The sequence below is a fragment of the Echiichthys vipera genome, assembly GCF_963691815.1.
Source record: "Echiichthys vipera genome assembly, chromosome: 2".
NCBI classification, from domain to species: Eukaryota; Metazoa; Chordata; class Actinopteri; order Perciformes; family Trachinidae; genus Echiichthys; species Echiichthys vipera.
The window spans coordinates 4499680-4524847 of NC_139827.1; the positions used below are offsets into that span (position 1 = coordinate 4499680).

The following is a 25168-nucleotide window of genomic DNA, read 5'->3' on the forward strand; positions in this document are numbered from 1 at the left end:
GTGTGTGTGTCTGTGTCTTTGTGCGTATGTGTGTGTGTGAGAGAGAGAGAGTGTGTGTCTGTGTGTGTGCGCGCGTGTGTGTGTGTGTCTGTGTCTTTGTGCGTATGTGTGTGTGTGACAGAGAGTGTGTCTGTGTGTGTGCGTGTGTGTGTGAGAGAGAGTGTGTCTGTGTGTGTGTGAGCGTATGTGTGTGTGAGAGAGAGAGAGTGTGTGTCTGTGTGTGTGCGTGTGTGTGTCTGTGTGCGTGCGTGTGTGTGTGTAGGATAAGAAAACATTTTCTCGTTGCCTCTTTAAAAACACGGGGAATCAAAATCAAACGTTACATTCAACTTAAGATTGTTAGAGAAACAACAACAAAGATCTGGAGTAAAAAACAACAGTCATTTAGCCTTAAAGTGTAATTCCAGCGTAAAATCCTCCCAATGGTGCTTTGTTGTGTGTGTAGGGACTCTTCTCGTGCTGCTGCAGAGGTTTGCTGTTATTTTGAGCAGAATTAGTGGTTAAAAAAGACGTTTGAATGCCTTCACCTTACTGCCCCGAGCTAATCACTGTTAGCCACGTCCAGCTGTTAGCGACACTCCCGTATTTCTCCGTTAATAGTTCATACAGGGAAAAAACTCTAAATGTCTTATTTGTAAGTGTAAGTGCCCAAAAAAGACCACGGGTTGATTTTACATTGGAATTACACTTTAATGAGCAATATAAATTAAATTAAGAGTTTTTTTTTGTCTCCTCACATTGTTTGAAATCACTGCTGAGACACAAAGTACTCACAAAGAGATTCATTTCAAATATTTGACATTTAGCAAAGAAGATCATTTCATCTTTCAGGGTTTTTCCCAATATCTACAAACGACTGTCTGTTGAAGCTTAAAGGAACAGTCTGGCGTTTTATTTTTGTCTTACCCGGCCTCAGGTGAGCCGACTGATACCAATCTTACACGTCAACAGACAATCACGATCATCTCCGATAAAACGGTCACGTTTTGGATTATACGTTAGAATCCGTAGCTTCCTTTGCGGTTCCTCCTGCGGTTGCTGAACAATAACGTGTCTCGCTGTTGAGCTCCGCAGATTTCACAGAGAACCCGTCCGTCCGTGCTTCCTCGTCACAGCGGAAACATGAAATCAAGACCTCGAGTGTTAGAGTGGAAAAAAACCCTTTTATGTTAATATCAAACGGCAACGTTTCAAGTTGGGATTTAAAGGTGTGTATTTAAAGGGTTTTAGGATCCCTACAGTGTGGAGGGACATGAGATCATTGAGTTCAATGAAGAACAATATATTATAATAGATATATACATATAGAAAAACAATCACGAGAAACAGTCACACAGGGTTTCTGCCTGGTAATATGAACAGTGTCCAAGGCTGAGAGCTCACTGAGGTGCACGTCACACACAGCTGAAGGCAACAGTCAGCTCCATTTAACAGTGTCTCTGTTTGGATCCCAGAGCCAATTAAAAGGTGTGAGATGCCTCCATCAGTTCAGTATTTTCAGTGTCGCTGTCAAACCGCTCTGTGGGGAAGGCGTCACCCTTCCACCCCCCCACCCCCCCCCCGAACCACATCCTAAATTAATCGCACTCGGCGATAATCACATAACTGACAATTAACTCCATTTCCCATTTAATACCCCCACCCACCCTCAATACGACGACACACACACACACACACACACACACACGCATGCACACACACACCAGTCTCATTACACAGACAGACGCTGATCCCCAGCAGGCACGACGCACGCATGAAATATGTGTTAGTTAGAGCTCATCACGAGCTTTAAAGTTAACAACGGTGGAGCTTACACCTCTTTTTCCTTTTTTTTGGTGACTTCTACACAAACACGCAACATTGAAAGTGACATCGTTAGTCAGGGATGTAGAAAAAAGACAGAGTTTCATTTTAAAAACACAGGGGAAGAGTCTTGTTTTGGTCAATTCTGACGTTTCAAAAAAAATGACACATTACTTTTGCTTGAAAAGACTAAAATTTGAAGTGAAACAAAGAAACCATGCGTGTATTTCTGGGACGAAACCTTCCAGTTCAGAGTTCTTTGAGCCTCTCTTTTCCCCGCACAGCTCCTCCTGCAGACAAAGCAGCTGAGGCGTCGCGTCTCTGAGTGGAAGAGGGGGGGAGCTTGCTTTCAGGCAGGACAAATTGCACGTTATTACCAAATTGCACCTCAAAAAAAACAGAAATTGCTCACATTACTGCAGCCTGCGACGCTTCCATTGTCTGGTGACGAGCCACTGATTCTGGATCAGCTGCAGCCTGTTGGCACTGTGTGGTTGGATGGCACTGAGGGGGGGGGGGGGGGGGGGTGTTCCCGCTGATCTGTGGTCAGACTGAGCTCTGACGGCACTGAGTGAAAGAGCACAAATGTGTTTTTGAAGAGGAAAGGCAGGAAGATCCAGTAAGGAAGGATTTTGGCAATTTGAAGTTAAAACTGAGCTTTTGATTTGTTTTTTCAACACGTCTTTGTCCCTAAGGGCGCACTCCCACTGTCCACCCGTACCGTGCCCCGGGCTTTAGGGTACTTGTCCCCCCTCCAGGCCCGTTTGTACTCACACTACCTGGGCCTCGGAGAATGCTTCTTGCTGCCTATACGTCATCACGCCGTAACACGTCACACGCATTGATGACGTCATCGCGATGCGTCGCTTTGTTTTTGTGCGTCTTGTCGACTGTTTTTGAATCTTTTCATCGACCAAATCTGCAGTAAACACTCCACCTCCGCATCACACCAACGTGAACCTTTCACCGCCATTGTTTTTAAATGTCCGCGCATGGTCCCTCCTTCTTTTTTCTACGTCCCAACAGGCGCACAGGAAATGACCTCAGAACCGCCGTAGGCCTCGTGCTCATGCTCGTACACGTGCGCACGCTCGTGCTCGTACATGTGCAAACATGCTTTACAAAAGCCCACCTCTCTCAAACGGGCTGTGGACGGCAAGCTGGCTGCAGCTAGGCACGGAGCGGTTGCACTCACACTGGTCAAAGGAACTAGACTTTACCCATAAAACCTGTTTTAGCACGGTACGTATGGACAGTATGAGTGCGCCCTAAAAGTCCCAAATACACAGCAATCACCAGTTTGTTTTAGCAGAACAACCAGACCCCCAGAGTGCTGGTTCTTCTCTACTCGATCCATCAGGGAGTCAGAACCAGAGCCCATATTATCGGCAGATATCGGCCGATCACAGACACAGGCATCTATCGGCATCGGCGTTTATGTTTTCCCATATGAAAACCTTTTTTATAGAACACATGATGCAGAAAACGATGCTTGAGGTTATTTTTTTTTTAAGTTGTCATATAGATCTTTATTTTTATTTATTTAAATGATGCAATCGACGGATACTGACCATTTTTATGAAGCTGTTTATTTTATATGTTTTTGTTTATTAGTTTTATTTGTTTAAGAGAGCAGCCTTCTGAGTAACTTTGAGTCATGTCGGTGCAGAATCCACGTGTTGTTATATCGGCTTTCATATCTGTAATTAATCTGTAATCAGTAAATTCTCCCAATGTAAAATCAGTATTGTTCTTAAAAATCCCTCATGGGTCAGAACCTTTTATCCTTTAAATTTGGAGGCTGCCAAAATAAAATAAATGGTGCGAGAAATAAATTAATATGTCATTAAATAGACCAAAAAATTATATGAAGCCATAAATTGATAAAATGTGACGTAAATCGATGTTTTAATCTGCTTATTTATTTACATTTGCACTAATCCACTCTTTTTAACTTTCTCATTTACATATTTATATTCATTTTCAAATGTATTGAGTGTTACATTTATTAATGTATTTATGTAATTCATTTAGTTATATACTATTTTCCATTTATATTATATTATTATTTTCCCCTTATCAGTTCTCCAAACTTATTAATTCACCTTTGTTCTCGTCCCCCTCTGGTTTTTACTTTCCCTTTTCTATATTTCTATTAATTCTCAAATGTATTTAAAGTTACATTTATTGTATATATACATATATATTTAATTTTATTTATGTATTAATGTCTTCATGTAATTATTTTATTTATTTATTTAGGTATTATTAAATGGGTATTAGTTTACCCCTGATTCATTTCTCCAAACTTAATTATTTCAGTTTTATTTTTCTGATACATTTTGTTCTCATTATGCAAATGAAGTGTGTCAGATTTATTTTTAATATCATTTCTGTTATATTCATTTATTTATCGAGTTATTTTATTATTTTATTTTGGCAGCAAAGTGGGAATGTACAAACACTTACACCACAGCGGCTATTTCAGTACGTCACACACATTTCATTTATTATAAATAACATTTTCTCTCTCCTGCAGCTCGTCTCTTTGCCTACATGTTATAAATATTAATTTAAATCTTCTCAGGCAACAATAACAGTGACCGACCTAAGCTGATTCTCTGAGCTTTGGTTTTTATTTAATGGTAATTACTCACAAATGTTGAGTTTAATTAGAATTAATGAGTTATTCAGTCAAGGATTTGAAAAGATTCAGATCTAATTGATTTAATTGATTCAATTGTAAAGACTAGTTGCTAATGCTAAAATGCTAAAATGCTTCTGAAACCTAAATGTACGTAGACTTCCAAACGTTTCAACCAAACGTGTTTCAGTTTAAAACCCAGAACTTTTCTTTTGAAAACTCAACCATTCGTTTCCTGTAAAACGTCCATTTGCACTTTTGAATCCAGAGCTTTTTTAGCACCAGTGCGTCGTCTGAGCGGTTCGTCTGTGTTTAGCTGAGCTGATCCTGAATCAGTGACTTTTTTAATCAGATGCAAACAAAAAAAAAAGAAAATGATATCCAGGGAACACAGATCAACTTCCTGGATCCCATTGATTTCTGCCCCAGACAACACGTCACGTTACAGGACTGAGAAAGAAAACGTACAAAAGAACAAATGTCTTCATAAATATCATAATCAGCTGTTCAAACCCAGAGGAGGATGATGGGAGGAAGTGGACGCTCCAGGAAGTGGTGCAATGTGGGTGACGTAGTCCGGATCACAGGGCCAGAGCTCGGGCCTTGGCGGCTGCTGCCTGCGCTCTCTGCACGGCTCCCTGGCTGCTCTCACTCCTCGTCAGCTGGTTGGTCTCAAACAGGCCCTCGTGGCTGCCGCCGCCTCCAGGGCCCCCGCCTGAAAACGTCAGCACTCCTGGACCAGACGGACAACATGTTATGGTATCTATGGAGGAGCCATTTTTGTTTGTTTTTTGTTAATAAGGTGTCACAGACAGTTTTCCAACTGCCTGTTAGAAAGTTATATGCTAAAGAAAGTTTTTCTCTGTAGTTTGATTTAAAACAAAGTTATTTTTTAATAGACCTTTAAAGTGTTATTCCAGCATGAAATCATCCAATGGTCTTTTTTGGCTCTACATCAAATAAGCCATCGAGACAGTTTTTTTCGTGTATGAACTATTAACGGAGAAATCCAGGGGGAGTCGCTAACAGCCGGACGTGGCTAACACTGATTAGCTCGGGGCAGTACGGTGAAGGCATTCAAACGTCTTTTTTAACCACTAATTCTGCTCAGAATAACACTAAACCTCTGCAGCAGCATGAGAAGAGTCCCTTCACAGAAAACAAAGCACCAATGGGCTCCTTCCTTTGGGATTGACTTTGGTAATCCACTTGAATGGACTTTACTATGAGAGGAGCTGGTACAGGGGCCAGTTGGTAAGTCTTTAAAACACTCTTTTAATAAACTCCGGGTTCTCTAACTACGTTGTTGGTGTTTCGTTTTATATGTAGGGACTCTTCTCATGCTGCTGCAGAGGTCTGGTGTTATTTTGAGCAGCATTAGGTTACATTTCATGTCAAGGAGGTTAGAGAAGATGGAGAAGAGTTTTCTGGGGTTTGAGAAGGAGGGTTGAATTTCCGTCTGAATGAAAGACGTTTTGGCGGCAGAGATGGAGGCAGTGAAGGAGAAGAGATTGGTAGGTAAGCAGGTAATCAGGGTGTTTTGATTTCCGGCATTTCCTTTCTGCTGCCCGTATAGCTGCTCTCTCTGACTAGCACGCACTCAGTCAGACAACCACGGGGCTATGTAGTAGTGGTTAAAAAAGCTGTTTTAATGACTTCACCGTACTGCCCAGAGCTAATCAGTGTTAGCCACGTCCGGCTGTTAGCAACTCCCCCAGATTTCTCTGTTAATAGTTCATACACGAAAAACAACTGTCTCGATGGCTTATTTGATCTCTGTACATAAGTGACGAAAAAGACCATGCATTGGATGATTTTGCGCCCGAATTACACTTTAAATCGACATACTTTGCTTTTGCTGCGTGCATCAAACTAGTTTCTTTAGTTGTCTTAACTTGTTCACCCTGCTGCAGACCTTCAATCAATACAACTCAGCGTGATTTATAGATAACTATAGGACTGGAAGATAAGGTCCAAATCTTCGATCCTGAGTTTGGTAAAGTCATATCTCAATAAAGACATACACGTATATCGTGATATAGCATGTTTTCTGATCATTTCATAAACAAACAGTCTAAATAACCACAGATACGCGTGTGAATTAAATACTTACATGAAAGAAAGGTCTTTTCCCCTTTTATAAAGAACTTAAATGCAAAATGAAGATAAGTTATAGAGATCTCTTTGTTTACATGCGTGCGCACGAATAAGTGTGATGTAAAAAACAAAACCCCAATCACAAAATAGTATTACCTCAAAATATTTCACAGACGATTTTCTGAGAAATTGGATGAATTTAGACGACATAATAAAATATATAGATGTCTCCGTATACTGTACGGTTTCATCACAATACAGATCCATTAAAAGATGATAAATTATCACACTGAATCATCGCCCAGCAAACACATTGAAGTAAACAGGACACAGCACAGACCGTCATTTAAGGTTGCGTTCACGTCTTTTGGCTGAATATTTGAGGATTGTTGTTCACGCTGAGACTTGAACACGTCTGTTTTATCACATTAATCTTGTGTCTTCTGTTTGACTTCTCGCTTCCTTCAAAGACACTAATGGTGCCAGGTTAGCTATCACTTGAACTTGGGTTAATGTTTGACTAAAAAGCACATAAAGACATTTAGGATTGGTGTCCTTTCTTTGAAGATTTCCCGCTGTTAGATCTCAGGAACCTGAAGGAATCTCGATGTTTCCATCTCTATTTTTACTGTCATAAAAAAAAATGAACCGCTTTTTCACAGAGACTACAAAAACAACGTGTTGATTACCTCAGAGACTCGAAGCCTAGACACACATCCAGTCCAGACAATTTTCACGTTTCACAGTTTAATATAATTAAAGTGTATTTAAAACGTTTGGTATCAGAACAGAGAGAGAGAACATATGTGAGAGTGAAGTGACAGAAACTTAAATCAATTATAAGAAGCAATTAACTGAACAAAACATTAAAGTCAAGCAAGTAAAGGCGCCATAGTGAGAAAATGTTCTCGTATGATGCATTATTTTAATGATAAGATGACTCCCTGCATCGTTGCACTCAAAGTTACTGTAGCACAGAGGTGAAAGAAGTATTAACTTAAGTCAAAGTAGAAATACCACAGTGTAGAAATACTCAAATTATTATTTAAGTGAGGTATCGGCGTCAATATACTTACAGGTCCTGTGTGTAACATTTTACTTGTATGTTGTTACATAACCTAAAAGTTGAAACCTTCACTGATTTTCTCGGATGTCTACAACAGACTGTGGTCGGACGTCTATGTAAAAGATTCGCATTTTCCGTGAAACTCCAAAGGATGTGACATTTTGCGTGATCCTAAGTCCCTCGCCTCTCTTCAGCTCGCCTACATCCAACGGTGATAGTCGGAGTCAGAGTCCACACATGCTGTTTTTCTGTTCTACATTCTGCAGCTGCAGCCTGGAGATGGACCGAAGATTGGTGGCTGTCCGGGTCGGGATCAGACCCCGGTGCCGGGGTTTAGGCCGGCTGAGAGTCTGAAGGCTGCTGGCCGCTGCAGAGTGTGTGTAGCGGAGGCACAGCATGCGTGAACTACACAAAACACTTTTCCCCCGGTGCTGATAAAAATCCTAGAGAAAACACTGATGTGGAATATATTGTGGTCATAGCATGCTAATGTTCGCTTGCTTGCTAATGCGGCCAATTGGGGATGAGCCGTTTATTCCCCGGGTCCTATGTTCCCTGGTCGGGGAACCACGGTCGCATAAGCCTCTGCTTTGGCAGATTTAATTCAGCATTTTGTTACCGCTAGAGGTTACGGTTAAGGTTAGGGTGAGGGGCAGGGTTAAGGGGTAGTGTTGGGGTCTATATAACCCTATTTGCCGGGGAATTTGAATCTGATTGTGGGAAAAAATGACAGACCGGGGAACATAGGACCCGTTCTATGAAAAGCGAGTAACACTGTTGTTCCCTGGTCACATACAAAGCGGGGAACATAGGACCCGGGGAATATAGGTACGCTTCCTTAATTGCTAGCTAGCTGACGTAGAAAAATAATGTCTTGCGTGGATAACGTCAGCTAATTCATCCAGACTGCGGGGGCTGATCTGACTTACTGTTTGCAAATGACCTTATCAGCTAATGTTACAAGGCAAACAATGCCAGATCCATGAGGCGTAGCAAGTTACAGTTAGCTGGCTAACGTTAGCTAACTGAAACAAGCTGTAGCTCGGCTGCCAGCTTAGATCTGTCTGTTGCTTCGTGGCACTGGCTAGCCTTAATATAAATACCATTGCAACTCATTTTACAGATTTTTAGCATTATACCAACATGATGTCTTTCAATTATGTTCTGTCTCACTGTTTTGGCCCGTACTCGCTCACATCTATGCAGAGTGTGAGCATGCGAGCGAGAGCAACATGATGCTGACTGCAAAACTAAAAGTACTTATTATATTTCAGAATCATACTTAACACTTGATTCTAATTATCGATGCATTCATGTACTTTAATTTAATTTAGTACAGTAGCTCGTGAATTTCCCCGGGACATCATTCATTCATTATTCTTAATTTATGATAACACATCGTACTTTATTTGTTGATTATATTTTGTTTAATCAGTCGCAAAGTAACTTGTGTGTCAGTCAAATGTGGTGCAGTAAAAAGTACAATATTTGTCTCTGAGTAGTTGAGTAGAAGTAGAAAGCGACAGAAACTGGAAAGCACCTCAGAATTTCCCTCCAAGTACAGTGCTTGGGTAAATGTACTGTGTTACTCTCCCACCACTGCTTATTGCAACAGTGCATCTTTAAAAAAGGACAATGAGTTAAGTAGTGAAGTCTTACCGTGGCCGTGCACACATCCGTTTTTAAACTCGCCCTCAAACCTCATTCCGTCAAAGCGATCGAACGCGCCGGCGCCTTGAAATTTGCCCTGCACGAATTCACCTTCATACCTGAAGAACAAACATTGACATGCAATCACATTCACAGCAACATTAACTAATTTAAGGTTGAAAGAAAGGAGCTGAGAGGAAGGACATGTTTCAAAAGCGCGAGGAATTCTTTTATAGTCACACGAACAATAGCTGCTAAACTGCAGCGATGGTGTCCTTGAATGTTCGAAATGAAAGCGACAAAAGACAAATAAAACACATTTCACTCCTCTTTACAAATGCATTTCTTGTTTTCTTTCCCTCTTTGAGTTTCTTAAGGTAAATCATTGGAATCATACCCAAAAGATGACAAAAGGCTGTGTTTTTATCACTTCTCTGCCCAAAAGGCTCAATACCAAATGAGACGTTTGAGTCGACAGGTCGCAGGTACAAGAGGCCGAAATGTGTTTTCTCAGGAGGGGGTCTGGAGTCTCCCTTAGAGAGAGGGGGAGAAGTTCAGCATCCGTGAGGAACTCGGAGTAGAGCCGCTGCTCCTTTGGGTTGAAAGGAGCCAGTTGAGGTGGTTCAGGATCATCTGGTAAGGATGAACCCTGGGCGCCTCCCTAGGGAGGTGTTCCAGGCACGTCCAGCTGGGAGGAGGCCTCGGGGAAGACCCAGGACCAGGTGGAGAGATTAGATCTCCACACTGGCCTGGGAACGCCTCGGGATCCCCCAGTTAGAGCTGGTTAATGTGGCCCGGGAAAGGGAAGTTTGGGGTCCCCTGTTAAAGCTGCTCCCCCTGCGACCCGACCCCGGATAAGAGGTTGAAGATGAGATGAATGAAATCAGAGTTGACAGAAACAGGAGCTGGAGAGAGAGAAGGAAGGTGGATCCCTCGTCTGGAAGTTACTAAAACTAATTTTGTAGTAATTTTGTGATTGTTTTGCACATGTTTTCAGTTGTTTCGTCGTCTTTTTGTAGTGTTTTGCATCAAGTATTAAGTCATTTTCACTTCCTTGTGGTCGTTTTTGTGGTTGCTTTTGTTGACTTGAATCCATGTAGTCGTTTTGCGTGCTTCTGGTTGTGTGAAGTCATTGTGTGCATGTTTTTGAACAATTTGTGTCATTCGTTTAGCATCCCTTCGTGCTCATTTTGCATCTCATCTTGCATTGTGCGGCTTTGAAGATGTTTTGTGTGTGTTCCTGGTCATTTAGCATCGAATTGTGATTGATTGTATCGTGTTTTTTCAGCAACATTTTGTGACTAAGGGCCCCTGACCCTATGGGCCCCTGACCCTATGGGCCCCTGACCCTATGGGCCCCTGACCCTATGGGCCCCTGACCCTATGGGCCCCTGACCCTATGGGCCCCTGGGCCTATGGGCCCCTGGGCCTGCGCATAGTAGGCCCATTCAGTGTTCAGTACTCCATCCATATTTAATAATATTTACAGTGGAAGAGATTTTCAACCAATTCTAGAAATGAACATGGAGAAAATAAAGACCAAATAAAATAGAAAGCAAACTAAAGAGCAGTACTGTATGTTCAGTATCAGTCAATTGCTGACTGACACCATCTATCTATCTATCTATCTATCTATCTATCTATCTATCTATCTATCTATCTATCTATCTATCTATCTATCTATCTATCTATCTATCTATCTATCTATCTATCTATCTATCTATCTATCTATCTATCTATCCATCTACTTATCTATTTATCTAACCAACCATCTATCTATCTATATATCCATCTATCCATCTATATAACCATCTATCTATCACACATATCACATAACAGAGAATAGTGGATGTGATGCAGCACAACATGGTGCATCTTTGTAACCAAACAGGATAATATCCCCCTGCTAAAGCCTTTTTTAAGAGCGTTCACATTCACAATGCAACTGACAGCTGAGATAAAATAGTGAGAAATCAGCCTTTTTCTCTTTTTAACACACAGCAGGACGCAATATATTATCACTTCAATGTCAAACAGCCTCACACTGACAAAAGAGAGAGCAGAACAAGAGGGAAGAGTGTCACTTTGGGTAAGCCACAACAAAAAAAACAACCATCTCCGGTACTTGTTTAGGAAAAGATTGTGGTCTTTTATATTGAGTTTCACTTTCACACAGGAACAGGAAACAAACTGGGCGAACCTGGGTGCAAGTCCGGTGTTTGACCCATCAAGCCACCCCCACCTCAACCCTGTGCTTCTCATACAGATGCTAAAGGTGCCAAAAAATGTTCCATATCAATGTTTCTGCAGAAATCCTCATCATTCATTCATCTTCAGCCTCTTGTCCCTGTCGGGGTCGCGGGGGGCTGGAGCCCATCCCAGCTGACTTCGGGCGTGAGGCGGGGTACACCCTGGACAGGACGCCAGTCTATCGCAGGACACATAGAGACGAACAGAGACAGACAACCATTCACACCTACGGGTGATTTAGAGTCATCAATGAACCGAACACCTGCACGTCTTTGGACTGTGGGAGGAAACCGGAGAACCCGGAGAAAACCCACGCAGACACTGGGAGAACATGCAAACTCCACGTTCAATGCAAACATTATTTTCTGGCGGCGGCGCTGGTGAAGGAGCTACAAACTTTTTTTTTTTTTGGATTGTTCCTTTCAAGTCCAAGGACAGCGACTAATTGATGCTCAAAAGACAAATTTTCCGCTGAATATTAATTTAACACTTTTAAAAAACGTGCTTCAAAAGCTATAGAATCAGTCGACACAACAGACGACCCTGAACAGGCTCCCGTTAAACATCTTCAGCCGTACTTTAACATCGCTCCTCCGCTAAACAGAGAATGGGAAAAACTCAACAGTGACAGAATGTGAAATGGGGAGGAATGTGTTCTGTGTCTAAAGGGTCAAAGAGCCACGTTCGGTTTTCTCAACATTTCTTTCAGATGATTCAATCTTTAAAAAAAGGAGCCGACGTCTTCTCTGAATATTCGTGCGAGAGAGAACTACTTCAAAACATTCAAAGGGTTCAGATGATTAACTAACAACTCAGAAGATGGGGGTTGGGGGGGAGGGGGGGGGGGGGGGGGTTACGTTCAACACTTCTCTGAAGATGATAAACTAAATGTTCAGATTCTGGCTCATCTTCATCTCATCTTCAGCCTCTTATCCGGGGTCGGGTCGCGGGGGCAGCAGCTTCAGCAGGGGACCCCAAACTTCCCTTTCCCGGGCCACATTAACCAGCTCTAACTGGGGGATCCTGAGGCGTTCCCAGGCCAGTGTGGAGATCTAATCTCTCCACCTGGTCCTGGGTCTTCCCCGAGGCCTCCTCCCAGCTGGACGTGCCTGGAACACCTCCCTAGGGAGGCGCTCAGGGTTCATCCTTACCAGATGATCCTGAACCACCTCAACTGGCTCCTTTCAACACAAAGGAGCAGCGGCTCTACTCCAAGTTCCTCACGGATGCTGAACTTCTCCCCCTCTCTCTAAGGGAGACTCCAGCCCCCCTCCTGAGGAAACACATTTCGGCCGCTTGTACCTGCGACCTCGTTCTTGTTTGATTATAATTAAGGATACAAAGAGGCACTATTGATCTTAATGATTGACATTCATATTCATGCTGTATGTTAATGGTGAGGCTTCAGCAGAAAACACCTTTGGATCGTAAATGAATCATAATTTATCAAACAAAAACACTAAATACAGTTTGTTCCCAGCTTGTTTTTGTTTGATAAGTTATGATTAACTGGCTCATATGGAGGATGAATGGACCAGTTTCAGATTGTCCCTCCACTGGACCTCAGTAACGTCTACCCCTAAATCCTTTACCCGTGCACTTTTGGGCTATACAGAGGGAGCTGCGCTGAGAAGAGCAATCTTATTATAAATGACAGATATCAGGGGTTTGTGTTGTACGGTGAGAGACAGGAATTGGTCCATCTCAGCTTCAGGGGGGCGGTTCAGAAAATGTGGGAACTGCTTTTTGATAAAATGTGTCATTTGAAGGTACCGAAAAAATTTGCAATTAGGCAATTATTCAATTACTGTGACATTGGTCAGAGTTCCTTATATTTAAAAAAGTCAGCAGGAAGTGAAGCACAGACCTGGAGCCGTCGGGAAAAACCAGCACGCCACAGCCGTTGAACAGGCCGTTGTCAAACTGTCCAGTGTAGCATGTCCCGTTACTGAAGGTCAGCTGACCCAGGCCATGACGCAGACCTGCAACACCAAACAAACAACGCTGAGTTAGGTACTTTAATTCAGCTGCTTTTTGACACATTAGGTTCAGTTTATTTTAAAAAACAAAAACAAATAAGATGCTTTGAGTTAAACTCCACAAGCGAGATACGGTATGGAAGTCCCAGAGACAGAAAGAACCAAAACAACAAGGTGCAAAAAAAGAGTGAGGTATCCTCCTGTGTGAGGACATGATGCCTGGACTGTCATCAGATTTCAGGTAAAGGTTTTGTAGTTGTTGCTGGCGCCAGTGCAAACGGCACTGCCTGTGCCCGTACTGCGAATACCAAATATGCGCAGTTTCACCAAGTACCACATGCAGGTAAACACACTACAAAGACGATCTCCAAATGTCAATTAAAAAGTGCAATAAAACACAAGCGCACTGGAGTCAAAGGTAAAGAATCACAAAATATGACACGACAAAAAACATCTACACAAGAATCCAAATTACTGCTAAATCTAGCAAAATGATTTATACTGTGGGTTCCCTCAAAGCAATTCCAGTCAAAAGCAACTGGACTTGGTTCTTTGTCTAGGAAGACGTTTCACCTCTCATCCAAGAGGCTTCACCAGTTCATGTACGCATCTGACCAGGCTGGGACTGGACCAGGACCAGGACCAGGCTGGGACTGGACCAGGACCAGGACCAGGCTGGGACTGGACCAGGACCAGGACCAGGACTAGGCTGGGACTGGACCAGGACCAGGACCAGGCTGGGACTGGTATCCTGGTATTTAACCTCTCACAAGGCCGATGATGTCACTGGAACCCTTTGTGCTCCAAGTGGCAACGACCGTCATTAGAGTGGCAGTCGTTGGTGGGAAGTTGGTTTCGACTTCGTTAGTGCTGCTTAGTGGAACTGTTGGGTGCATTTAAATGACTTGATTTGAATAGTCAACATATACAAATGTTCCATTGCAGGGTTTTTACCAACGAGTTATTGGTATGAAGCAGCTTAAACCGGGCTCAAACAATGTTGTCAAACAACGTTCAACAATCTAACCTCAAAGAACAACTGTTCACAAATGGCCTCCTGTGACTCCAACGACTGTCGTTCAGACTCAACAGAGCACTAACCAAGTCCAAACCAACTTCCCACCAACGACTGCCGCTCTAACGACGGTCGTTGGCACTTGGAGCACAAAGGGTTCCAGTGACTTCATCGGCCTTGTGAGAGGTTAAATACCTGGATCTCCATACCAGGTAGTTGGACCAGTCCCAGCCTGGTCCTGGTCCTGGTCCAGTCCCAGCCTGGTCCTGGTCCTGGTCCAGTCCCAGCCTGGTCCTGGTCCTGGTCCTGGTCCTGGTCCTGGTCCAGTCCCAGCCTGGTCAGATGCGTAAATTAACTGATGAAGCCTCTTGGATGAGAGGTGAAACGTCTTCCTAAACAAATAACCAGTTGCCAGTTTGACTGAAATTGCTTTGAGGATAACGACGACCTGGACGAATGAGACCATTCACAGGCTTACTGTAGGTTTCATTAATATTTAGGCTTTTAAGTATTCTTCATAGCTATTTTTTTTTTCCAGTTAGGTTTATAGTTTAATTCTGATAATGGAGTATATAATAGTATAATAACATGTACTTTAAAATAGGGATTAATAATGTTTTTTACGGGATTTTGGTGGAAAATGTTTATGTCATGTTTTTAAAAAGAATATCGGTCAATGTTTTGCTATTACGTGTTTTAAACTCCACTCAACCCCAATAAAGCTTTTTAATTGTGTGTGTAGTCATAATGTATGATGAACAACACACCAGTCTCCATGGTCATATTTTTTTCCCATCTGTGCTGAATGTAGCGCCACGCAACCTTGTGAACAACAATTAACAGAAATGAAGTAAAAACATGGGAATAATACCAAATGGAAGAATTACACTTTTGTAGCACGGGTCTATTTGGCCTTCCGAGCTTTTTCAGTTCGTTAACGGTGAATGATGTTAAAAGTATTCTGTTTCTACATGTCAGACAAAGCTTCAGAGCATGTTCTCAAGGATACGCGGCCCGGCGACCACTTCTGCGGCGGATCGACATGTTTGTGCTCCGCACTTGAAAAGGAACAGTGATGAAAACCAGAAACCAGAAGAATGTTTTACTGAAATCCATCAATAATTCAAATTGATTTCTATCTTTTGAGAAAAACAACAACTGTATCCAGTGTGCTCATGTCTTTTCTCTGCAATTATTTCTCTTTGCACAAAAGTTTAAAGTGGAACCGCACAAACGCGGCTGACCATGAGTTCTTCTCCAAAACAAGATACGCTTCTTCTAACGTTTACGATGTGCTGAGTGTCAATGACGGACGTAGGGTTTATTCACAATCATTAATGTTTTCTTACTTCCAAATTAAAGTCTTTGTATTTAAGAACATTTGTCTGGACTGACACTGTCACGCCGCGGTGAGGTCTGTCCTGTCTTTGGGTTTTTGTCTTGTGAATTTCCTGTTTTATTTTGAAAAGTAACTCTCCTCTCGTTCCAGGTCACTTGCCCTTCCTCTTGTGTCACCGGTCTGACGTCCTCCCCTGATCCTTCATTGTTTCCACCTGTGTCCCCCCCCCCTGTCTCATGTGTATATAGTCCGCGTCTTCCCCTCCCTTCATGTGTATATAGTCCGTGTCTTCCCCTCCCTTCATGTGTATATAGTCCGTGTCTTCCCCTCCCTTCACGTGTATATAGTCCGTGTCTTCCCCTCCCTTCATGTGTATATAGTCCGTGTCTTCCCCTCCCTTCATGTGTATATAGTCCGTGTCTTCCCCTCCCTTCATGTGTATATAGTCCGTGTCTTCCCCTCCCTTCATGTGTATATAGTCCGTGTCTTCCCCTGTCTCATGTGTATATAGTCCGTGTCTTCCCCTGTCTCATGTGTATATAGTCCGTGTCTTCCCCTCCCTTCATGTGTATATAGTCCGTGTCTTCCCCTCCCTTCATGTGTATATAGTCCGTGTCTTCCCCTCCCTTCATGTGTATATAGTCCGTGTCTTCCCCTCCCTTCATATGTATATAGTCCGTGTCTTCCCCTCCCTTCATGTGTATATAGTCCGTGTCTTCCCCTGTCTCATGTGTATATAGTCCGTGTCTTCCCCTCCCTTCATGTGTATATAGTCCGTGTCTTCCCCTCCCTTCATGTGTATATAGTCCGTGTCTTCCCTCCCTTCATGTGTATATAGTCCGTGTCTTCCCCTGTCTCATGTGTATATAGTCCGTGTCTCCCCCTGTCTCATGTGTATATAGTCCGTGTCTTTCCCTGTCTCATGTGTGTATAGTCCGTGTCTTCCCCTCCCTTCATGTGTATATAGTCCGTGTCTTCCCCTCCCTTCATGTGTATATAGTCCATGTCTTCCCCTCCCTTCATGTGTATATAGTCCGTGTCTTCCCCTCCCTTCATGTGTATATAGTCCGTGTCTTCCCTCCCTTCATGTGTATATAGTCCGTGTCTTCCCCTGTCTCATGTGTATATAGTCCGTGTCTCCCCCTGTCTCATGTGTATATAGTCCGTGTCTTTCCCTGTCTCATGTGTATATAGTCCGTGTCTCCCCCTGTCTCATGTGTATATAGTCCGTGTCTTTCCCTGTCTCATGTGTATATAGTCCGTGTCTTCCCCTGTCCTGTTGCCAGAATATTTCGTCCTTTATGCCGAATGTTTCCAGCTCGTTTCCAAAGCCTTGTTTCATGTCAAGAGATCCAAGTATCCTCGCTTAGGTTTTTGTCTTCCCTGTTTTTCATAGTAAGATTAACTTTTTTTTTTTTTTCACACTGTTATCCTCCTGGTCGGAGCGACTTTGTTTTTGTGCCTATTTTGCTAAGTTCTTGAATTGTTTTTTCTTCCTGTTCTGGGCGACTTTTTGTTCTGTGGTTTATCGGCTCAGTGCCTCACGTTTTGGATTTAAAGAATAAATACAAGCATACCTCCGCATCTGAGTCCTCATTCCTGGCCAGGTCTGACGGACACAAAGACTGTGGTTAGTTCTAGGCCATAAAGTAACAATTGTGCAATAACGAGTTTGTTCTTGCACTGTACCAAGAAAATAAGGACGCCGTTTCATTGATAGGGAAGCAGCAAATTGACAGTTACATTGTTGTTGTTGTTTTTATTGTAGGAATTTAAGGCTTTGGTCCGGAAATGGTATAACTTGAAATGGCGTTATCTCACGACTTACAAGATACAGATAGGAGAACCCTGTACCAGCTTTTGATTATAACGACGAACGCTTCGCTGTGTTGAAGTGACTGTAACAGTGAGTTTGCGAGAATTTGCCACGTTTTAAGAAAATTTCAATTTTATTCATAGTGCCGTATCATAACAAACGTTATCTCAAGACACTTTACATACAGAGTAGTTCTAGACCGCACTCTATGACATATGTATGCTTTACAGACACCTGACAATTCCTCCATGAGCAATTGCAAGTTGCAATATCTATATATTTATTTATCCAGCAATCTTACGCACAGTTAGTTTTAGCTTGTATACTTATTTGTACGGCTATGAAAACTAGCGCTAGACGCTACATGTATGTTCTTTACAGCTTGTGAAGTACAATAAACACAAAACCTTCAGTAAGGTTCAGACAATCTAGGTTTAATCTCAAATTAAAGATTTTCCAGCCCTTACTAGAAGGTGTAAGGAGTTTTTCTTGGGAGTACAGTAAAAAACAAAAAACATATAAACTAATTTTTGTTAACTAGCAGTTCAGGAGCCATATTTGGTCCTAAAAGACATTTTTCCCCAAATGTTCCCGCGGAGACGAGACCTAAATTTCCTTTCTATTCTGCGACTAATTTCCAGGAGCTGGAGGACGGCAGTCTGAGGAGACGGGGAGGGAAAGAAGTGAGCATTTCAACCTTTAGTAGCAGGCCCAGCAGGATTTAGGGAGAATAGCTCGATGTGAGGCACAGTTGGACACGGGCTGAGGAGGTCCTGGGTTCCTCGTAGCAGCTGTAGGCGAGGAATAGGATTTACTGTGAGCTTGTCAAGTGGCATGAAACTGGTGGAGAGAAGAGAGGAAGATCTGGTGGTGGTGGTGGTGGATCCCTAACACGCAGATTGGGATTTACGGGGGGGAGGATAGGGCAGGCTGCTTGGCAGGGGGTGAGGCAAGGGTGAGCCTATTGAGTGTTGTCCCTTGCTCCTAGCTAATGGCAAAGTAAATTAGGCAGTCCATCTGTCAGGGCTGCTTAATGTGCTGCTCGCCGCCCTAATCTCCGCAGGGGTTTTTTCACGGGAGATTTGGAGAAGAGATTTGGAGAAGGCAGAAACTAAATCTGGAGCTCTGCACTCCATTTCCAAAGTCCAACCTCCTCTGAAAACATCCATATGTGCAGATCCCTGTCAAGTGCCTGAGAGCCTGAGGTGGAAATTTTCCCAGAGCAGCCGCTGAAATACGACAATCTGCGGCGCGTCAAAGAGGCTGCAGCCGTCCGACCACAAACGCCAAGAGAGCAGCGTCCTCCATGAAGGATTAATAGGAATATCACAGTGTCAGTGGTGTTTCATTGAATTTAATGAAATCAAGTGGCAAAAGTGAAAATGCGGTAACAGTTTTTGCTGAAGGGACAGATTACCAGGGGCACGCCGCAGCAAGGGACAGTAATTTCCTCTTTGGATTTGATCCCTCCAGACAAACTCTAATCTGTCACTCAGCTGCTTTGTAACGCATCTCGTGTCGGGTCACCGTCTCCGGCTAATTACGGTTTAGAAGAATTTGTCAGGCTTTTATGTCAATCAATAGCGGTAATGCATAGATGTTAAATGACTGCATGGGCGAAGTACAGTAGAGCAAATGGCTTCTGGCTGTGCCTCGGCTGATGTGGATGTACCCAAGCTACTTCCTGTAACCTGATAGCCCCTGGGCCTGTCTTCAACCCGCTGAATTATTCATGCGACACCGTAGACCTCTGTCCAACAAACACGCCGCTGCATGTTTGTGTGCAAACAGTGACTCTGCATGCATGGACGCTGAGACGCGACGCACCGCGCACATTTATCTGTGTTCATGACAACACCTCCCATCACGCACACACTCCCTCACACACACGCACATGCAAAGGCACGCACACACACACACAGAGTTACGTATTAGAGCACAGTCAGCAGTGTTAATTGAACTTGTGTTAAAATCAACAGAATAAATACACATTTATGAGACAATTGTTTCTTAGGAATAGAAGTGCTACATAATAAATCCCCAGGAGTACATTGGCTATGTTAATCATGCAGTACAGGCTGGAGAAAGACGCATAATTAAAAAAGTAACAGTATGGGAAATATAATAATTTAGAAGTAAAGTGGGAAAATGGAGCCTTAAAAACGGAGTAATCTTTCGAAAAATGAAAATTGACATATCAATGATTATTACACTTTGGACACATCTGTCTGTAGATGTTTTGATTTTTTTTTTAAATATTTTATATGTATTTAATTTGTTCCTTTTCTTTTTAAATTGTTAATTTTTATGTTGACCTAAATCCAGGCTTTTAATCTCAATTAGTCATTTACTTCTGCTTAAATAAAGCACTTCATCCGAACACTTCCAAGTGCTTCATGTGGGTTTTGTTTCAATGACATTAAAGTTAGCGTAAGGCGATGTCAACAACGGGTCGACTTCACAGCGAACAACAAGCTAACAACAAGTTAACAACAAGTTAACAACAAGCGAACAACAAGCTAACAACAAGCTAACAACAAGTTAACAACAAGTTAACAACAAGCGAACAACAAGCTAACAACAAGCTAACAACAAGTTAACAGCAAGCTAACAACAAGCGAACAACAAGCTAACAAGCTAACAACAAGTTAACAACAAGCAAACAACAAGTTAACAACAAGCTAACAACAAGTTAACAACTAGCGAACAACAAGTTAACAACAAGCTAACAACAAGTTAACAACAAGCGAACAACAAGTTAACAACAAGCGAACAACAAGTTAACAACAAGCTAACAACAAGCTAACAACAAGTTAACAACAAGCTAACAACAAGTTAACAAGGGAACAACAAGTTGACAACAAGCGGACAACAAGTTAACAACAAGCGAAACAAACTAACAACAAGTAAACAACAAGCGAACAACAAGTTAACAACAAGTTAACAACAAGCTAACAACAAGTTAACAACAAGCAAACAGGGTGGACAGTGATGAAAGCACAGCCACACTCAGTATCTGGTCGTTCTGCTCCCACATGTGAGCTTTCCTGTCTTTGTTGTGGGAGTTTCCTGAACATGTGACGACACCAGTGCTTTTCTGAAAAGTTAATTTTTTTTTAAAAGGCAGAGAGCTCTGAACACAGTTCCAGCGCCCTTTCTCCAGGCGGCCACATGTGCTTTCTCTGCATTGGGAACAAATGAAGGGGAAAACCCACAGTATGAGGCCTTTAACGTCTAGCTTTTTTATAGGTGTCATAAGTCACTGCCTTTTTTTTTGTTACTAAAAAAGTTTGCAAAATATGTGACATAAGGCCAAATGTTTTGTGAGGGTAAACTAGTGATTTAAAAAGAGATTTTCATGCATTTCACATGACTTTGCGTCCACATTGGCGATGAAGATCCCCCGCTATCATTAGAACTGACATCGTTTTACTCAAGTTCTTGATCTTTCAAAGCTTTTTTTGAATTTGAATATCTCTGACTCTCATCCGTCCACGGAGACTATGTGACATTATTAAAAGCTCCAGAACAGCCACTGCATGAATCTCTGGATTTAATTTTCCTTAATTACAAAAAAGGAACTTCAACCCTCAGCTTTTACAGTCCTTAAAGTTTCAATCTCCAAGGTCTCTGTTGCTGGCACCTGTGGTGATAAGTAACCGCAGGTGTGTTTTTGGATCTCACCTCCCAGAGATCCAAACTGTGTCACCTGTGTGAGCGTTAAGAGAGGACGGAAACAAAAACAGTGAGACACTTCACACACAAGTGGAAGAGCCAGAGTCTGTTTCTGAGATATTCATTTTAGTTAATACTTATTTTTGAATATGTATTACATATGTATAGACTGGCGTCCTGTCCAGGGTGTACACTGCCTTAAGCTCGATGTCAGCTGGGATCGGCTCCAGCCCCCCCGCAACCCCGATAGGGACAAGCAGTTGAAGATGGATGGATGGATGGATATTACATATGTTTTCTTGAATTTAACAAAACAACAAATGTGATCAAATGAAATCCTGCCCGTTCACATCCCACACAGAGCCGTGCCATGTCTATTAGTGGACTCATTTCTTTAGTCCTAACTTCGAAACCTCTGTGCTAAAACAACAAACGCTGCCGTGCAACAAAACCTGAGCATATCAGTGCATCACAGCCAAACCAGTTTAACAGTTTTTCTCCAACAGTGCAGAGACCATATGTTTCCCCCCCGCTGCCTCACGCCCGCTTTGGTGCCAAACTTTCGTTCTTTGTTTAACCTTGCCCTAAAGGTTGTCGAAGTGTTTTGTCAAACTGCAAATACTGGTTTAGGTAGTGTGATTTCCTGTCTCAGCAGGCTCACTGGCACCAGATGGTCTGTGAGTGCATGTGTGTATGTACGTATGTGTACATTTTCCTATAGTTACCGAATTCATATTGACACCTTTTTCTTTCTTTTTTTTTGCTTGTTAGATGCAATCTGTGTGAGTGCAAGTTCATTTAAAAGCCAAACTAAACTAGTTTTGCTGTCGTGAATCAATTACAGTAGATCCACTAAACTTCTGACCCTGACAGGAAATCCCTTTGATCATCCCTTAAAGTAATAAACTCATAGAATTCCATTTTAATAAATATCAAGTCACCATCTCTCACCAAACGAGGTAACACAACGGTGACGGTGACCTGTAGATCGAGAGCTTTGCCTTCCTCAGCTCTCTTTTGGTCACAACGGTGCGGTAGAGCGACTGCAGCTCCGCCCCCGCTGCCCCGATTCTCCGGCCAAACTCACGCTCCATCGTCCCCTCACCCATGAACATGATCCCGAGGTACTTGAACTCCTTCACTTGGGGTAAGAACTCATTCCCTACCTTTCATTTCATCCATCGTTAAAGTTTTTGAAACCACTGCGCATGTCGAAGATCATCATCCAAACCATGAGTAAATGGAAGAACTCCTTAAACTAAGTCCAATAATTCAATTGACCCAGATGTGCTGTCACCTCGTCAGCGCTTGCACCTATGGAAAACCTTTAATACATCCATGCACGGCAGCGTTTGCCACTTTAGAATAATAGAAAAAGTCTAATTCTGACCTCCTTTCCACTGTCCATACAGCCACACACATACTAGGAGTAACCTTGGATCAAGGTACTGGTGTCTGGTAATGTAAAAGTACTCCACATTGTGTTATTATGCATGTTACCGTGATTATGCTCACGTCCCTTAAAGGAGCTGTGCTCAACATTCAGAGCATTAGCAGCAAACCAAATAATGGAGTAATGGAGTAATGGAATAATGGCGTCCTGAGCAAAAGAAAATAAATGTGGCAGCACACATCCAAACATCTCCAACGCACCCACTACTTACATTCACTCACAAGCCTTACATAAATGACATGCGTTGGGCAGGTAGTTGGCTAAATGCCACCCAGTGAGAAGAAAACATCCAAAATACACATTTAGATGATTATTTTACTACACTACGCCTCAATGCCTCATTTGCATATTTAAATTCAAATTTCAGAAAACTTGTCATGCTTAAAAACGTCTCAGGGCGCTCTCGCACTGTCCGTCCGTCCCGTGCCCCGTGCTTTAGGGTCCGTGTCCCCCCCTCCAGGCCCGTTTGTACTCACACTACCTGGGCCTCAGCGAATGCTTCTTGCTGCCTATACGTCATCACGCCGTAACACGTCACACGCATTGATTGAGGTTATCACGATGCGTGGCTTTGTTTCCAGATCTTTCCGTAGACCTCAGAGTTTTTGTGCGTCTTGTCGACTGTTTTTGAATCTTTTCATCGACCAAATCTGCAGTAAACACTCCACCTCCACATCACACCAACGTGAACCTTTCACCGCCATTGTTTTAAATATCCGCGCATGGTCCTTCTTTTTTTTTCTTTCTCTATGTCTGAACAGGCGCACATAAAGTGGGCCTTGTGCTCGTACATGTGCAAACGCGCTTTACAAAAGCCCACCTCTCCCAAACGGTCCATGGCCGGCAAGCGTGCCGCAGCTAGGCGCGGTACGGTTGCGCTCACACTGCTCACACTACTCCAGCGCAAAATCATCCCATGGTCCTTTTCAAATAAGCCATCGAGACAGTTGTAAACACTGATTAACTCGGGGCTTTATAACCACTAATACTGCTCATGCTAACATCAAACCTCTGCAGCAGCATGAAAAGAGTCCTTACACATAAAACAAAGCACCAATGGGCTCCTTCCCCTTTGATTGCATTTGGTAAACGACTTGAATGGACTTTACTATGAGAGGAGCTGGTACAGGGGCCAGTAGGTAAGTCTTTCAAAACACTCTTTTATTAAACTCTGGGTTCACTAACTACGCTGTTTGTGCTTTGTTTTATGTGTAAGGACTCTTCTCATGCTACTGCAGAGGTTTGGTGTTATTCTGAGCAGAATTAGTGGTTAAAACAGACGTTTGAATACCTTCACCGTACTGCCCCGAGCTAATCAGTGTTAGCCACGTCCGGCTGTTAGCGACTCTCCCGGATTTCTCCGTTAATAGTTCATACACGAAAAAACTGTCTCAATGGCTTTTTTGATGTATGTATTTTGTGCCAGAATAACACTTTAATGTCACTAATCAACTTGGGAACTTAACCTATTCACCTGTAGTGTCGTGCAAAATGTTTCTTTAAATGTCGTTTTCTCAAAATTAGTTTGTTTTTCTCTCTCACTGAGACAAAAATCTGAACCTCAGCAGAACTTGCTGACACCAAACCTTCTTATTTCATCCATCTCTACATGCTGAAGCTTTTTACAGAGGGCTTTGTTCAGATATAATTTACAGCCTGATGTTTACAACATTTGATTCATTAGAACAAAACTGGAGTTTTTCTAAAGGCTGATTTATGATATTTGTAAAAAACCTTTGACTTTAATATGTCAACAAAATCAAACATGTACTTTGAACCTGGTTTGTTCACATTTTGTGTTCTGGGTCATAAGATAATGCCTCGTATGCATGTTTACACATAACATCGGAAAACTTACAATACATAAAAATAATTATCTTAATGTCAGTAACCAGGGGAAGGTCCATGGTGAGATCTATAATTCAAACATGTCACCCTGTTCACCTGTAGTGTCTGCTCATAAATGCTGAGTTGGAGCTAAAATTGTCCAGTTTTTGTGTTTTTTGCTCCAGTTTTTTTAAATGCAGCAGACCAACTACGGTGTTCTTATACAATATGCTGAGAAGAACGGGTGTCGTAGGCAGCAGATGGAGCAGGTTGTGGTGTGTTTTGATTGCCAGTCTGCGCGTTAGTACGTGCGAGTGCCGAGTATTTCAAGTGCATTTCCTTTAAGAGCGTTATTACATGAATCAAATGTAATAACGAGGCTCTGCCGTACATGCATTATTACTTTAATCACATTATGACAACACTCCTGCTGGGCGAGTAGCCAGTGATCGATGAATGGACCAATGAGTGAGCGGGTCAGTCTTGCCTTCTTTCCATTCGCCGTGGTACTCCTCGCCATTGGAGTAGCTGAAGGAACCTCGTGTCAGGGTCAT

General features: G+C 42.6%; 1 protein-coding gene across 1 annotated transcript; it reads right to left on the bottom strand.

The window, feature by feature from the left end:
- Positions 1-5028: 5028 nt before the first annotated feature.
- Positions 5029-25168, bottom strand: LOC310963584 (MORN repeat-containing protein 4-like; the record flags this gene model as incomplete). The annotated part of the gene is made up of 4 exons (XM_083936458.1): positions 5029-5180; positions 9270-9379; positions 13378-13492; positions 25102-25168. 4 exons carry the CDS (start codon positions 25166-25168, stop codon positions 5029-5031), a joined length of 444 nt encoding a protein of 147 aa, XP_083792584.1.